This window comes from Chroicocephalus ridibundus, chromosome 12 (assembly GCF_963924245.1).
Source record: "Chroicocephalus ridibundus chromosome 12, bChrRid1.1, whole genome shotgun sequence".
Classification (NCBI taxonomy): Eukaryota; Metazoa; Chordata; class Aves; order Charadriiformes; family Laridae; genus Chroicocephalus; species Chroicocephalus ridibundus.
The window spans coordinates 14,996,977-15,010,714 of record NC_086295.1 but is presented as its reverse complement, the minus strand read 5'-3'; the positions used below and the strand labels follow the sequence as shown (position 1 = coordinate 15,010,714).

The following is a 13,738-nucleotide window of genomic DNA, read 5'->3' as shown; positions in this document are numbered from 1 at the left end:
TTGATTGTAGAGCTTCCATTATTCACCTCTGTGACTTCAGCAGAGACAGGACTAAGTTTGGATTTATCACTGACAAATTAATTGGTTATTTGTATCCCAATGATTGTTCCCTTAATTCTTTATCTTGTTACAGCTTTTAGTAGAAATTCTCATGAGACCAACTCTTATTACACAGAAAAAGAAACAGAAAAGTAAGTAAATAGGTGTTTAATCTTTTTTCATTCTTGCCTTGAGTTCTTATTCAGACAGAAATTATTCTATTTTTCTGTTACTCTCTTTCCATACCAGCAGTTTCCTGTTTCTTAACGAATCATTGGTTTCTTTGTTCTCTGTGGTACTGAGCCATGATGGGATTTAGGAAAGTCACCTGTTGCAAAGCACAGCTCAGGAGTGTTCATGCGCTCAGCAGAACATACTTCTCTCAATGCCGTAAATCTGCAATCACTGGAAACTTCTGCTGTTACTGTGGCTAGAGCTACAGTTCCCAATTATTAATAATAAGCCACAAAACATAGTTTATGTAATAGGAGTTAGAGAGATTGTGAGATAATGAAAAGTGTGCTGTTTTCCTGACCTAGTCACAGTGACTACTCATTTCCAAGTTGCTACAAGGAGAATTTGCCAGTGGGGCACAGTAGCTTCAGCCCAACTTTCCTGCTGCAGCAGCTTTAGTTTGGTGTTTTCATTTCTCCTGCCTGGGATTGTGCTGGTTCCCTGAACCCTTCTGAGGAACAGAAATGTCATGGTCGTGCCCATCAGCCAGGGAACTTCAAAGGTGAAGTAACTTGAACTTGAGCTAGAGGCAGCTGTTGTATGTCTGTACTGAAAACATATTTTAAATATTAAAATGCTGGAGTAAATCAGATGGAAAGCTTTACTATCAATTCGTGATGCTGCCTGGAGCACTGCATGAACTGTCCTTTTTTTTTCCCCCCGTGCTTAATAATTGGAACTGTCATGTGTCTTCAGCAGTTTCTCACTTGGACAAATTTTGAACTGATCTATGATATTTTTCCTAAAATGCTGTTTACACCCCTGTCGTTTTCTTTTGTTTGTGACTAAGAAGTGCGCTAGACCACAGGTATGTCTCTGTCTGTGGTCCCAGGCTGTGCTGACAGTAGTTTTGGAAGAAATCACATGAGCGGGTCAGGTACAGAGTGTTTCTCTTCCTCTGGTTTCTATCCTCCAAGGCATTTGCACATATGATCAGAGCTAGCAGCTAGCCTGAAATTCTCTCCCATTTTATATCTATTTGTGTCACGACTGTGGAAGTTAGTGTTCCTTGGCAGTGTATAGCTAGTGAACATCTGTTTTCTCCTTTGCAGTAAGTGATGACCTCATCAAGGACTGTTTAAGCATACTGTACAACACCTGCATATGTGTAAGTACAGCTGCTATGGAAGAGTGTTCTGCTGGTCATGTTTTACATGTGCCACTTGATAAGACAACATACAGACTCTTTTAAGCATATTTTAAACTTACTCTGAAACTTTTCATTGAAATTCCTTTGCTTAAGTATCTGACCGCCCTATATTTTTATGTGTTACTCAAACAATTTCTGTTTTCTCAGCCACATTGTCCAGTTTCAGTCCCCTTGTTTGCATCTTTCTGTATCTGTTTCCATAGGAAAGCCATGTCAACCTTTGTTGTAGTCAATATTTGAAACTGGAAATGGATGCCTGCTAACCCGAGCTATAGCTAGTCTTGTTCAGTCATGGTGCTGGCGAAGTGCTTTAAGTTTGATCCTCCCACTCCTTCATGTGCTGAGTGTTAGTTCAGTTCGGTTGATGGCAGAGCAGCGCTAAGGAAAACGCTGGGTTAAAGGCCTATTGAAATACCTTGCAATTAAAATTCTGATGCTAAAAGCGCATGCCTCAGATTATGCATGCAGGAAACGTCCTCAACATTGTTTACTTAATCACACGTTTTATTATGTCATAACCTAGGGAGCACTGTTAAACAAAAAATTAAAAAAAGCAGTTCATGGCTTGGAGCTTTTCCAAAGACATCAAGCTAATCCTGAGAGTTTGAGCCTTAATAGATCACGTTCTCACCACTAAGTATCTGTGTACACATGGGAGGGGGAAGAGAAGGAACATTTTTTTCTTGACATACCTAATTTTTTGTTTTAGCTATAGGTAATGCAACTTGCACAAACTGTGAATAGCATAATGTGCTAAGAAACAAGCTTGCAATTTATAGACAGCTGCCGTTTTAATTCATTTCAGTATTACTGCTCTTTCTTGAATGACAAGTCTTCAGGATCACAGAAATGTGTGTGCAATATTAATTGTTCCTGTGCTTGTACGTAGATACTCAGGAATTATCTGAGCTAGTCTAGTTCTGTGAGCACTGGTAGTATGTCAGTGCTATATAATAGACAGCTTTGCAAGTGGTAAGGATGTCATTTTAAGTTACGTTTAATTCCGGAAAAGACTGGCTGTGCTCTCAGCAGAGATCAGAGCATGAAAGCTGCCATTAATGAACCCGTTGATGAACCCGAGTTCATGCGTTAGTTCATTAAGGCAAATGCTTGATTCTGGTTGCTCATACTCGGCTGAGCTGAGAGTATTGCTGACAGTTCAGGAGGAATCTGGGGAGTACATTTACATACTGTAAAATTGAGCTGGTTACAGTTTGTATGGGAAAGCAGAGAGAAGCCTCTAACGTATTTCCAGGCACGCAGTGTTTACTTTTGATGCAGGCAAGTAAACAGCAGCGTGGAGATGAAACCTCTCATCCTGGAGCCTGTAGTTCTTGCAAGCGTCATGTTAACTTCAAACAGGGACTGGAGCTAGGTTTGGTCACCATAAGCACAATGTTTCCTGGTTTCAGGAACAGCTGATTCAGTAGCACATTGTCGTAAAACTCTCCTGCGTGTGCCTGTGACACACAACTGCTCAAGGTGGGCTCTGACTCTGGGTCTGTGCGTGCTTCTTGCTGCTTTCTAGACGGAAGGAGTCACAAGGCGATTGGCAGAAAGAAACGACTTTGTGTTGTTCCTGTTTACACTGATGACAAACAAAAAGACATTCCTACAAACGGCAACACTCATTGAAGATATCCTGGGAGTTAAAAAGGTTAGTTGCTAGTTTCTTAATTTTATTTGTATGGCTTTTCAGGCCAGTAGGGAAAAGACAGCTGTTTCTTTGAAGAGGTGCTGAAGATAATCCTCTAAGCGAGGATTCTCACTTGTAGCTTATTTGAAACCTGATTGTTTACAGTGATGATTAACTTCAGTCGCATTTCATACAGAAGCCAAATTATGCGTGTGGTATCATAATGCTTTTGCCTAGCTGGCGGGGGATGATGGCGGCTGAGCGCCTAGCTGTCACTAAAGTACAACCAGTATTTCGAATAAAGAAAATGAGCCTAATATAAATTCATTTTTCATCCTTGCCTTCTGATTACATTTCAGATATTTTATTAGTCTTCCTGACAGCTGGAGGGCTTCCCGTGCCCGTCTCTTACCTTGGGGTTTGTCACCTCTCTGAGGAGTTGTAGGCTGGGGGAACAGGACATTTAGGTCTTCAGCACAAACTAGGTTTTTGAACTTGCTTGCCAGCATCATTACAGCTTAGTGCCCTGCTGCGATGCGAATGAAATATTAGAGGTGTGACCCTGGGAAAACCCTGAATGAAATGTGTCTGTACATTTTGTGGAGACGATCAGGATTCTGCAACTTCTTACTGGGTTTTTTTAGAGTAAAGTTGAGGATGATGTACTTCCTGAGACAGGAAACAAGCTTAGTTTATCTGAACATAAATGTTTGGGTTTTTTTTGCTGAAAACTGTTTTCAACATGTTTTTAATATCTTTTGATGGAAAAGGACTGATGCCTAGATTTTTTTTTTCTTCAGTTCTTATCTGTGAGCTTCAAAGAGAATAGATAAGTGGAAAACCGAACTGAAGCTTTGTAATGCCTGTAATTTGTCTGTTAAATTTGGGTTGTTGGTTTTGGGGGTTTTTAAGAAACGCCCCCAAAATTTGACTTAAATGCTTAGTCTTTAAAAGTTGTAAGAGTTGATAAACATAAGTGACACCAGTTGTAAGTCACAGTTTTTTCTCAGGCTCTTCACTTTTCACTGCCTGTTTGCTTCTCTTTTACGAACATTGAAATAACATTCAGATCTTGCCAGGGGAGAGCTGCAGCTGTGTCTGTGTTCCCTTCTTGAGTATCATCTGTGACTGACTCAGCTGATGTTGTCTTCTCCAGGAAATGATACAACTGGATGATATTCCCAATCTCGCGAGCCTTGTGTCCAGTTTTGATCAGCAGCAGCTTGCAAACTTCTGCAGGATCCTTGCTGTCACGATTTCTGAACTTGACACGGGGAGCGATGACAAGCACACGCTTCTTGCCAAAAATGCCCAGCAGAAAAAAAACTTGGGTCCTTCTCGAGCTGAAATTAATCAAGGTAATTGTTAGTATGTGAACAAATGCAGAAGAATCTCGATAGCGTGTAAAATTTCCGTATTCTTAATGTCACATCCCTAGTGTGTGTTTCTAGAGGATGCTGTAAGCATTCTGTCTTTTGTAAAGGATTTTTCTTTATTCGCTTTTCTCGAGCAGTTTCCTGGAAACAGTCTTTTCTGTTAATGAAACTTAACAGTTTCATGTGGTGTTGGTAATTAGATGCATCAATTTCTGTTATTTCAGCCCTCTCTGATGAATTGAGGGGCTTAAAATAATTGGGTTTGTTTTCTATCCCACAGTCGCTTCCATGGCCTTCCCTTTAGCAACTCTCAGAAATTCCATGTCCTCCTTAAAAATACGAATTCCTGAACTAAAACTGCATGCAGTGTGGTTGCTGTTGGAGCAGTTGCTTCTCTGATTTTATCTGCCATTGTCCTGAGCAGGATGTCTTTCTTTATCAACAAGGAAAGTGTGTTTAATATTTATCACGTTGACCATCCTTACCTCACCAGCCTTGGAAGTCTGTGGGTCTGAGCTCAACTTTAACTTTGGGCACAGTGCAGGTTTCCTTGTTTTGCTGAGTGCTTCTCAGATGCAGAAGTCTTGTCTAGAAGGATGAGTGTGAATTTAAGCGATTTAAATTGAAGTACCCTCAAATGTAGAATCTGCTGTTTTCAGCTCTTATTGTGCTGAGAAGCTTTTGGGCTTCTGAAACAGATGTTTCATAGGCCTATGCCAAACAATTTTGGGAAGTGCAAAAAGGGGGTTTGGAGTTGGTTCTCCCATCTTCTAACGCTTTGTGTTAGCCATGAACAACAAAGCTCCATTTGTAACTGCTGTCACCTCTACAGCATCCAGTGAGAGACGGATAGCATAATCCAGCGCGCAGAAGCTGAGAAACCTTAAAGGGGGGTGTATTGTCTCCTGCCCTGTGATCACCAGAGCTTGCTGGTAAAGAGCAATGGACAAGGATGTGTATGTGCGGGTACAAAGTTTAATTTAATTTAGTTGAGCTGAATAAACTTGGATCCCGCGGAGCTCAACTTAGCTAAGCAAATGTTTAACTAATCATTTGTTGTTTGCACAATTAGAGACTATGTCTAAGACTGTAAAGCATATTCCGTTTCAAAAATTTTATCAGGGAGCTTATTCTTTCAGAGATGGTACCAAAGGGCAGAATCTCGCAACTCTTTTGCATAGTGTTCATGGCCAAATTCTTTGTCCTTTTCTACTAACGTCTGCAAGTGTGTAGCGAAGCAAAGACTTAGCCATGTATCTATAATAAACAGCACCTGTAATTAAGTTATTATGTGAAAACTTTAGGACAAAATCCTGCTCCTAGCACCTCTCCAAGCCCCCCGAACATTTTGCAAACCAGTGACTTCTCTCCTTGAACTGCTGTTTCGAAGGGTGGAGTTCTACAACAATTAAAACCTTTTAACTTGGGGCTGCTGTCGTGTGTTCCCCATTTGTTTTGCTCTGTGATGAACTAATTCAGGAAACTAGTACTTAAAAAGCTAACAGCTTTCCACCCAGCTACTGAAGTGAGCTGGTTCAGTTTGCTATGAGACTGAAACACCATGGGAGGTAAAACTAAGGAGGTGGCATCGCAGAGAGGAAGAGGGAGGTGGAGCTGCACCTTCCAAGGCCTGCTGCTTTGTTTCTGCCAGCTTAATTTTGAGCCAGATCAGTTCCTTGATATTGACTCACTGTGGACTGGAAACCAGCAGTGCCAGCAACAGGGAATTGACCGGAAACAAGCAGTTAGAGTAGGGTAGAACTAATTTTTTTCCAGTGTAAGTCCAAAACAAACCTGTTTAATACTGATTGTATTATGCCTAGGGTACGTACGCTCTCTCCTAGTCCTTACTAGCAGAGTGCGCCGACTTCTTCCATCTTTGGATCTTTTTAACCAGATGGAATTGGTTTCTGTGTACTCTTCTATATTACTAATATAGATGTTTTGGTACCTTGCGGTATTAAGGATTCCATGACTGTTGTGTTGGTGATCTTAAATCATAATAAAATTATTTTTCTTTTTCAGCCACGCTTTTGAATATTCCAGGCTTCATTGAGCGGCTGTGCAAACTGGCAACACGGAAGGTGTCTGAAACAACAGGTACTTCCAGCTTCCTCCAGGAGCTGGAGGAATGGTACACTTGGCTGGACAACGCACTGGTACTTGATGCACTGATGAGAGTGGCAAATGAAGAGGCAGAGCAAAGCAGTACAGGTATCTGGCTTGCTTTCCTCTAGCCACCATTAGCTGACACGTATCTTAACCTTCAGTGTTTGCCATGTGTTGCTTTTCCTTTCAATTGGCATTGATTCCCTTTTTCTTGCATGAAAGACTTGATACGTCAGCATTTAGGTCTGACTCCCATTTTGTTTGCATGTAGCACTGTTTTTTTTCATGAACTATAGTTAGCAAAAGGGAATGTCCTAAGGCAAACTGTGCCCTTTGCACATCTAGATAACGCTGTAATGCTGTACATCCTCAGAACTAATCTCCCCTGGAGTGACAAAAATACACTTACATTTGAGGTAAGTGACTTTACCAGCATTTTGCTCTAAAATTAGGCTGGTGGCTTTAGGTCCAAATACTTCATACCAAGCAAGCAGTCCCTCCTTTAAAGAGAAAAGGTAGTTCCAGCAAAATTGTATAAGTTAATTGGAAAAAAATAATTGTTCTAGGTGAACGTATGGAAGTGTTAATAAAATCATAGGAAAATACTTTGAAGCAAGCACCTGATTTGTTTTTTCACCCTTCAGTATCGCAAAAATGCAGCATATGTCTTGTGTAATTCAAAACACTCAGTAACTGAATGAGTATTATTCCAAAATGGTGGTATCTGAATCTTTGCTTTTGTGCTTCTTGGGAAAACTTTCTTCCTTATCCAGCTTCATTAGTTTTGTGGCAATTAATGATTAAGAGTTCTGAAAACACACAAAAAATGAAGTATGTGGATGCTCCAACAGCATCTTGCACATACCTTTATACACACCAAGTTGGTGGAAAGTGGAGGACGCTTGGTATTTTGAAACAGAATTCACAAGGCAATTTTGCAGATGCTCAGTCGCAGCTCTTGACCCACAGCATAGTCAGTGAGCAAACCTAGACATACTTACCCAGAATACTGCTCAGTCTCCAGTGGCTTGTGGCTTAGGGACTTCTGAGTCAGAGGTGGTGTCTGTGCTTTTTAGCCTTTGATGGTTCCCTTTCTTTGTGTGTCTCCCTACTTACTGTTCCTTCACGTGGGTTCGAAAGCGACCACGCTATCCTGCGGCAGGGCAGTCCATCACTTGGCTCTTGACACAACACATAACAACTTTTTGAACTGCAACCTCCAAGTGTCACTGTGTCCTTATTTACTTTCTCTGTGCCACTCATAACTTCTGTCATGTTTTCCACTTGCAATCACAGTGTGTTATATCCTATTTCTGCCCTTAGTAGTGTAATTCTAGATAGGGCTATGAAAATTACTTAACTTTTGGCCTCAGTATACTGGTTCTGAGGTATGAAATGAAAGCAGACTGAGAGTAGGTGCTTCTGATAATCTCACCCCTACTTTAACTTGCTTTTCTGCCTTGTCCGTTCTGGTGCAGTAGTCTATTGATTCATATAGGTCTTCCTACTTATTTCAGGTAGATGATACCATTTAGCTTATTATGGAAAATTTATATAATTTTTTTAAAAATCTAATTTTATCTCCTCTAAGGTTCCAGCTGTTATTTTTTTTTTCTTCTGTAGCATTTCATTTAAATTGCTTATCTGTTGTATGTCACTATTTCTAGTTGAGAAGATTCAAGCAGGTGTGCTGGTCTTAACATACGCAGTGTTTCAGTGTAAAAGTAGTAACTCTAACAAATCCTTTCCTGTTGAAGCTGCCTCGGGCTAACATCTCTGCCATCTTGTTCAGAGTCTTCGGATGAAAGTGGGTTGGCCAACACCTCGACACGAACGCAGCTTCCACAGTCCATGAAGATCATGCACGAGATTATGTATAAGCTGGAGGTGTTGTATGTTCTCTGCGTGCTGCTCATGGGGAGACAAAGGAATCAGGTGAGCACTTGTGAAAGGTCACGCACGCAGAAGTTGATGTCTCTTTAAACCTAAGTGCTTGTTAATTAGGTCACGGATGCAGAAACGTGAAGGGCAAATCTCAAGGCATAAAGCTGGGCAAATCCCATCATTGCAGTGATGCACAAAAGAACAGGCAGTGTTTCATTGCCGAGCACCAGAGTGAGCCGTTGGGCAGGGCTTGTCACAAGTGCTGACCCGCAGGGGGGTTGTGGTCGGTCTCTGCAGAGCTGCTGCTCCGGTGGGATGCAGGAATATCCCTCCCAGGTGAGACATCCTGTCTCTGTGTGCCAGGAAGGGTCTGGATGGCCCTGGATGCTGCAGTCAGGCCTTGTTTCCCCCCTCCTGGTGCACTGCTGACCCGCTTGGACGGAGCACCTTCAGGCTTCCCCCATCTTTGGCTGCTTTCGCTTCTGGAAATCCTCTGGGGTGATTTGTGAATGGGTGATTTCTGCAGCAGGTTCCCACATCTTGGCTGAGTGTGGTGTTAAACTCTCAGCTGGGAGGATACACTTCAGTGCTGCCTGCACTAGGCTCTCCCTGGAAATCCCACTCGTCTGTTTCGTGTTTCTTGCTTTCAAAATGAAAAATAATTTGTTCCCTGCCCCACATAGGCTTACGGAGAACCAGTCGCCGCGGCTTGGCTGTAGTTTGATTTTAAACGGGTCAAAAGCATATTGTGAAGGGAAAAGAGGAGCAATCTGTTGGTGCAGTTTTGACAGGCTTCCAACACTGGCAGTCTGCTCAGCTCAGCAGAGCAGCTTGGAATAGCAGGGGCATTTGGATGCCCTAGAGAGTGGGAGGATCAAATTGTTTGAGTTGTTGGAGGGCTGTTGTATTAGGCAAGAGTAGCTCTGCTAGGGGGGCAGTTGCTTGAGCACACTTATCTTGAGTATTTTGTTCTTTGCTAGTAACCTCCCACTGTATAGGAGTCACAAATACTTGCCACAGTCGGTCTCTTAAATCTCTTAATCTGAATTTATAATAGAAGTGCATTTGTAGAACAGTCCTGAACATAACTAACCTGTTCACTCTGACCCTACTAATGGATACTCAGCATTAAAAAGAAATAAATTCTGCACAGTAGTAACCAGAGGAAACTAGCAATTCAGAAACCACAGTCACTGCCATAAGAAACTCATAATCCTTTTAGACATACTGTTTCTATTGGGCATAAAATAAATTAGCAAAAAAAAAAAAAGCCCAAGACATAACTGAAACTACCAAAACATGGATTTGTTAGGAGGACTTTTTTTTTTTTTCCATTGTATCAAGTCAAATAATTCATCCCTGCCTGATTTCACCACAAGAACGCAGTTTTATAGATAACGCAGAAACTACTTGAGGCTTGCACTCATCCTGCTGCCTTCGGCTCAAGGAGCTGGAGGTGCTCGATTCTGTACCTCCCTGGGGCACTTCTGGCGTGTCTCTGTCTAATGTGACAAGGTAGAAAGTATGCTGCTGAAATAGCTAGCTTTGAAGCTGACTTTTTTTATAATTTCCTGGAAGAACAAGTCTTTATTCTTCCTCTGCTGCTTCAGCCCCCACGCAAACAGGGAAGCTGTCTAAGGATAAAGCTGGCATGCAGTTCCCTTCCCTAGGCCTGATTCAGGACTGGAATTGGATCCTTGAAAGATTTGAGTTACTTCATTCCCAAACGCTTTTTTGTCCAGAGACAGCTCATTTTGTAAAATCCACTGCTTTGAAGCACATTCCTTAATCTAGGAAAAGTTTTCAAAGACTTGTCTGGCAGATGCAGATCCATTCCCCTTCCTGAGCGGCAGCCAGATTAAGAACGAGAGCTGAGCCGTTCTGCATGGAAAGCTCCGCTAAGCAGGGAATGGCAGTGTCTGCAGTAGGACTGCTCACTGAGAAGCATTTCAGCTGCTTGACGGTATCTCTTTTTCTATGAGGGAATAAAAGCACAGGATCTGTGATCTCTCTCTTCCAGTCTGAGCATCCAAAGGTTTCATATTGGAATAATTTTGCATAGACTTTTTAAAGGGCATCACAAACCTGCTTCAGTCCACTGTGATAATCGGCGTAATGGCCTGGCGTTCGCTTGAAGCATGATGCAGCTTCCTAACAAACTCAACCTGTTGCTGAATGTTTACTCTAAATTGGTTTAAACTTGACTGCTGGCTAACTTGCAAAAATTGCCGACTGTGCTAGCAGTGACTCGGCTCCTACCTGCCGCCGCACTGGGGCTGATCACACCCTTGGGGATAAGTGGTGTTTCACTGCAGATCTGGGCCTTCCTTCTCATTATGGTCACACCCTAAACTACTCTCCTCATATATTTTTCTGGGCTGTCTTGCATGTCTGTGTTGTGGTGAAAGGCAGTCAGCTGATTTACTTGCTCCTGCTACGGGGAACCAAACTGCACGCCGTAGAAGATCATAATAGTTCTAGTAGGGAGAAAGCTACACAATTCCTGTGAAGCTGGGCAGCAACAGGAAAAAATCAAAGGAGTTTGAAGGATGAGTATAGAGCAGGGGTTGTCTTGGCACCCCAGGCTGAGTACTTGTAATGAGTTTGGGGTCTGGGAGAGAGCGTGATCCAAAGGCAATGGCTGTGACTCAGGAGCTTTGTCATGCAACCCTCTGTCAGGTGAGAACTTAGAGTTAAGCAAACTAAACACATGTGAAATTAGGGGATGAGTCATTTGGAATAAGCAGATTATGCTCGGTGTGGAAAGGAGCAGATTCAGGAGTTGAAGCGATGAGCATTGAGAGCTCCTCCTTTAGTGAGGGGCCGAGGCTCTCGCAGGCAGCTCGCACACTTGTTTTCAGCCCGTTGTGCGTGTGCCGTGCTGGCCTCGGAGGGACAGGGGGACTACAGGGAGTGCTTTGTTCGGCCGGATTCCTCAGAGCTTTTTTGTTGGAGGCTTGTGACTAGGTCCAAGTGTCTGAGAGCAGTGTAAAGTAAGGGAGCACCGAAGGACTCCAGGCATTGCAATCTGTCAGGGGCGTATGGGTGAGGTGGGATGGAGCTGCATGCTTCCTCGGGTGTGATATTCAGAGATGCCCAGCAGTGGGAATGTGATTTCCATATAGATGGGAAAGTTGGTGGCTACAGCCAAGAGGAATGCAAAAGGCCGTCTCAGCTATGCTGCAAACAAGAATAAGAATGAAAACCTGTAAAATATCATCAGCTTCAGATATTTTTGCTTCATTCAGGTATTGGAGGAAATAGAACAAATGGAGTTATCTTGAAATACTGCTAGTTATAATTCTGCATTTCAGGGATGACTTAGGTTATTGTTTAGGTGACTTGATTTTAAGGAACGTGTCTGTTATTGATTTGGGCACTTAATTTTTACAGCATGCTGGGCTTCTCAGTCACGCGTAGCTTTCAGTTGCGCTGCATCTCAAGGGATGCTGCTTGTCATAGGCCTACAGCTGACGAGAGTTCATCCTGCTTTGTACTTCTATTCCTTGTCTTCCAAATCACTCACATCAGAAGTATCAAAACTTGGAATGAAGGTATTTAGCAGCCATTGACACCAAAATTATTAGCCTTTTTACATGAGTAGCTCTATAACCTGTTTCAAACATGTCATGATGTACATGTCCTTGCTTGGTGGGCAGACTGATAAATAAACCTGAGTAATTTGGCATTTTCTTCCCTCCTGAGCATTTTCTGAAGAATTTCAACTTCCTCTTAACCTGAAGGAGCAGCGCTTGAACTGCAGTGTGGTTGTGTTACTGCTGCACTCTGCTTTGCTCAGAACTCCTGCCTTAGTCACTTGAACAAAAGGGATATCGATAGTTTGTTTGTTTCAGAGGAGTAGCTCACCTTCAAATGGATGAACTAGAAAGGCAAAGGGTGCACAGTGGATGACTGACAGCAGAATATCCACAGCTTAGTTTTGTGATACATAGAAGTTAGGTATAGAAGTATTTTTAAAGTGCTGTAAGTGATCTCCCGATGTCCAAAGCTGCTTCCAGTGGTAAATTGAAGCACTGGCTAACAGCTGTCTCCCAAAATGTCTGTTTTCTATCCAGGTCCACCAAATGGAAGCTACTCTAATGATACACCACGGTTAGTGTGCATGTAAACACAAACACATGCTGTTTGATAAAAGAATTCACTCTTTCTGTTGTCAGAGGATGACATAATTGTGCCCATCTGCTTACCAGACTACGTTGTACCTGTATTTGAGGTGGCAGCAAATGAGTATGTACTTCTCTTTGTTTTCCAGGTTCATAAAATGATAGCAGAGTTCAAACTGATTCCCGGCCTCAATAACTTGTTTGACAAACTGATCTGGAGAAAGCATTCGGCATCAGTCCTTGTTCTGCATGGACACAATCAAAATTGTGATTGTAGCCCAGTGAGTAACTTTTTAAATTCTGTGTTGGACTTTTATCTTATCGTATAATTCTGAGGAGTCGTATTGAGTAACTGGGTGCTTGTACAATAAATGAATTGAGGTGTGGTAGCATTCAGGTTTTTGTGAATTATTATTTTCATTTAAGTTTTTGCCTTATGCTAGCAATTTAGCAGAGGGCAATTTAGCCTCTCCCCTCTCTCCCATTTTTGGAACTGGGAAAGGGGTAAATTCTGTGGTCCATGGAGGCCAAAGGAGGAAGATGACCAAAGTTAAAGAAATGACAGCCACTGGGTCTAGCACAGTAGAGGAGAGGAGGCACAGGAGAGGCACAGGACAAAAAATGGATTGCCGTCAGTTTTTTGAGGGGTTGAGGGTTTTGTTGTTTTGGTTTGTTTTTTTTTTGTTGGGTGGGTTTTATTTCTTCGAACCTAGATATTCGAAATCAATCGACACAGTGATGAGCTCTTTGGTCTTTGCGGTGAGAAGAAAATATTAACCGTTACATGCATAGGCTTGGAGGCAGTCTCCAGTTCTGTTCTATTTTGGGAAGCCTGCAAAGTGCAGCCTTCTCCGTTTATGCAAGGCACTTGCTCTGCCGTCCAAATGGCGCTGATTTGGATAGGTTTTCAATTCAGCTGTTTCGTCTCGGTTTGGTAACTAATGATATGCAAAAATACTAAAGCAAATTTTTTTGACCTTTCTTGTCTCTTTTTAGGACATTACTTTAAAGATACAGTTCTTGAGGCTTCTCCAGAGCTTTAGTGATCACCATGAGTGAGTATGAAAAGCTGGGGTAGCTTGCGGCTCGGTGGTATTGTTTGCCTGGTCGCAGTTCCAGCGGGTGTCCCAGGCACACTGCAGGCTCCCTGTGAATGGAACATTGTACTGTCCTTAAAACTCAATTC

At 42.4% G+C, this 13,738-nt stretch overlaps 1 protein-coding gene across 1 annotated transcript in view; it reads left to right on the top strand.

Moving 5' to 3' along the window:
* Nucleotides 1-13,738, top strand: part of TRPC4AP (transient receptor potential cation channel subfamily C member 4 associated protein) — a 38,572-nt gene that overhangs the window by 12,769 nt on the left and 12,065 nt on the right. Inside the window, exons 4-11 of the mRNA XM_063350238.1 lie at nucleotides 134-191; nucleotides 1,326-1,381; nucleotides 2,952-3,080; nucleotides 4,216-4,417; nucleotides 6,461-6,649; nucleotides 8,337-8,479; nucleotides 12,702-12,833; nucleotides 13,549-13,607. Coding sequence (XP_063206308.1) covers nucleotides 134-191; nucleotides 1,326-1,381; nucleotides 2,952-3,080; nucleotides 4,216-4,417; nucleotides 6,461-6,649; nucleotides 8,337-8,479; nucleotides 12,702-12,833; nucleotides 13,549-13,607 — 968 coding nt within the window. The remainder of the gene's footprint in view (nucleotides 1-133; nucleotides 192-1,325; nucleotides 1,382-2,951; nucleotides 3,081-4,215; nucleotides 4,418-6,460; nucleotides 6,650-8,336; nucleotides 8,480-12,701; nucleotides 12,834-13,548; nucleotides 13,608-13,738) is intronic.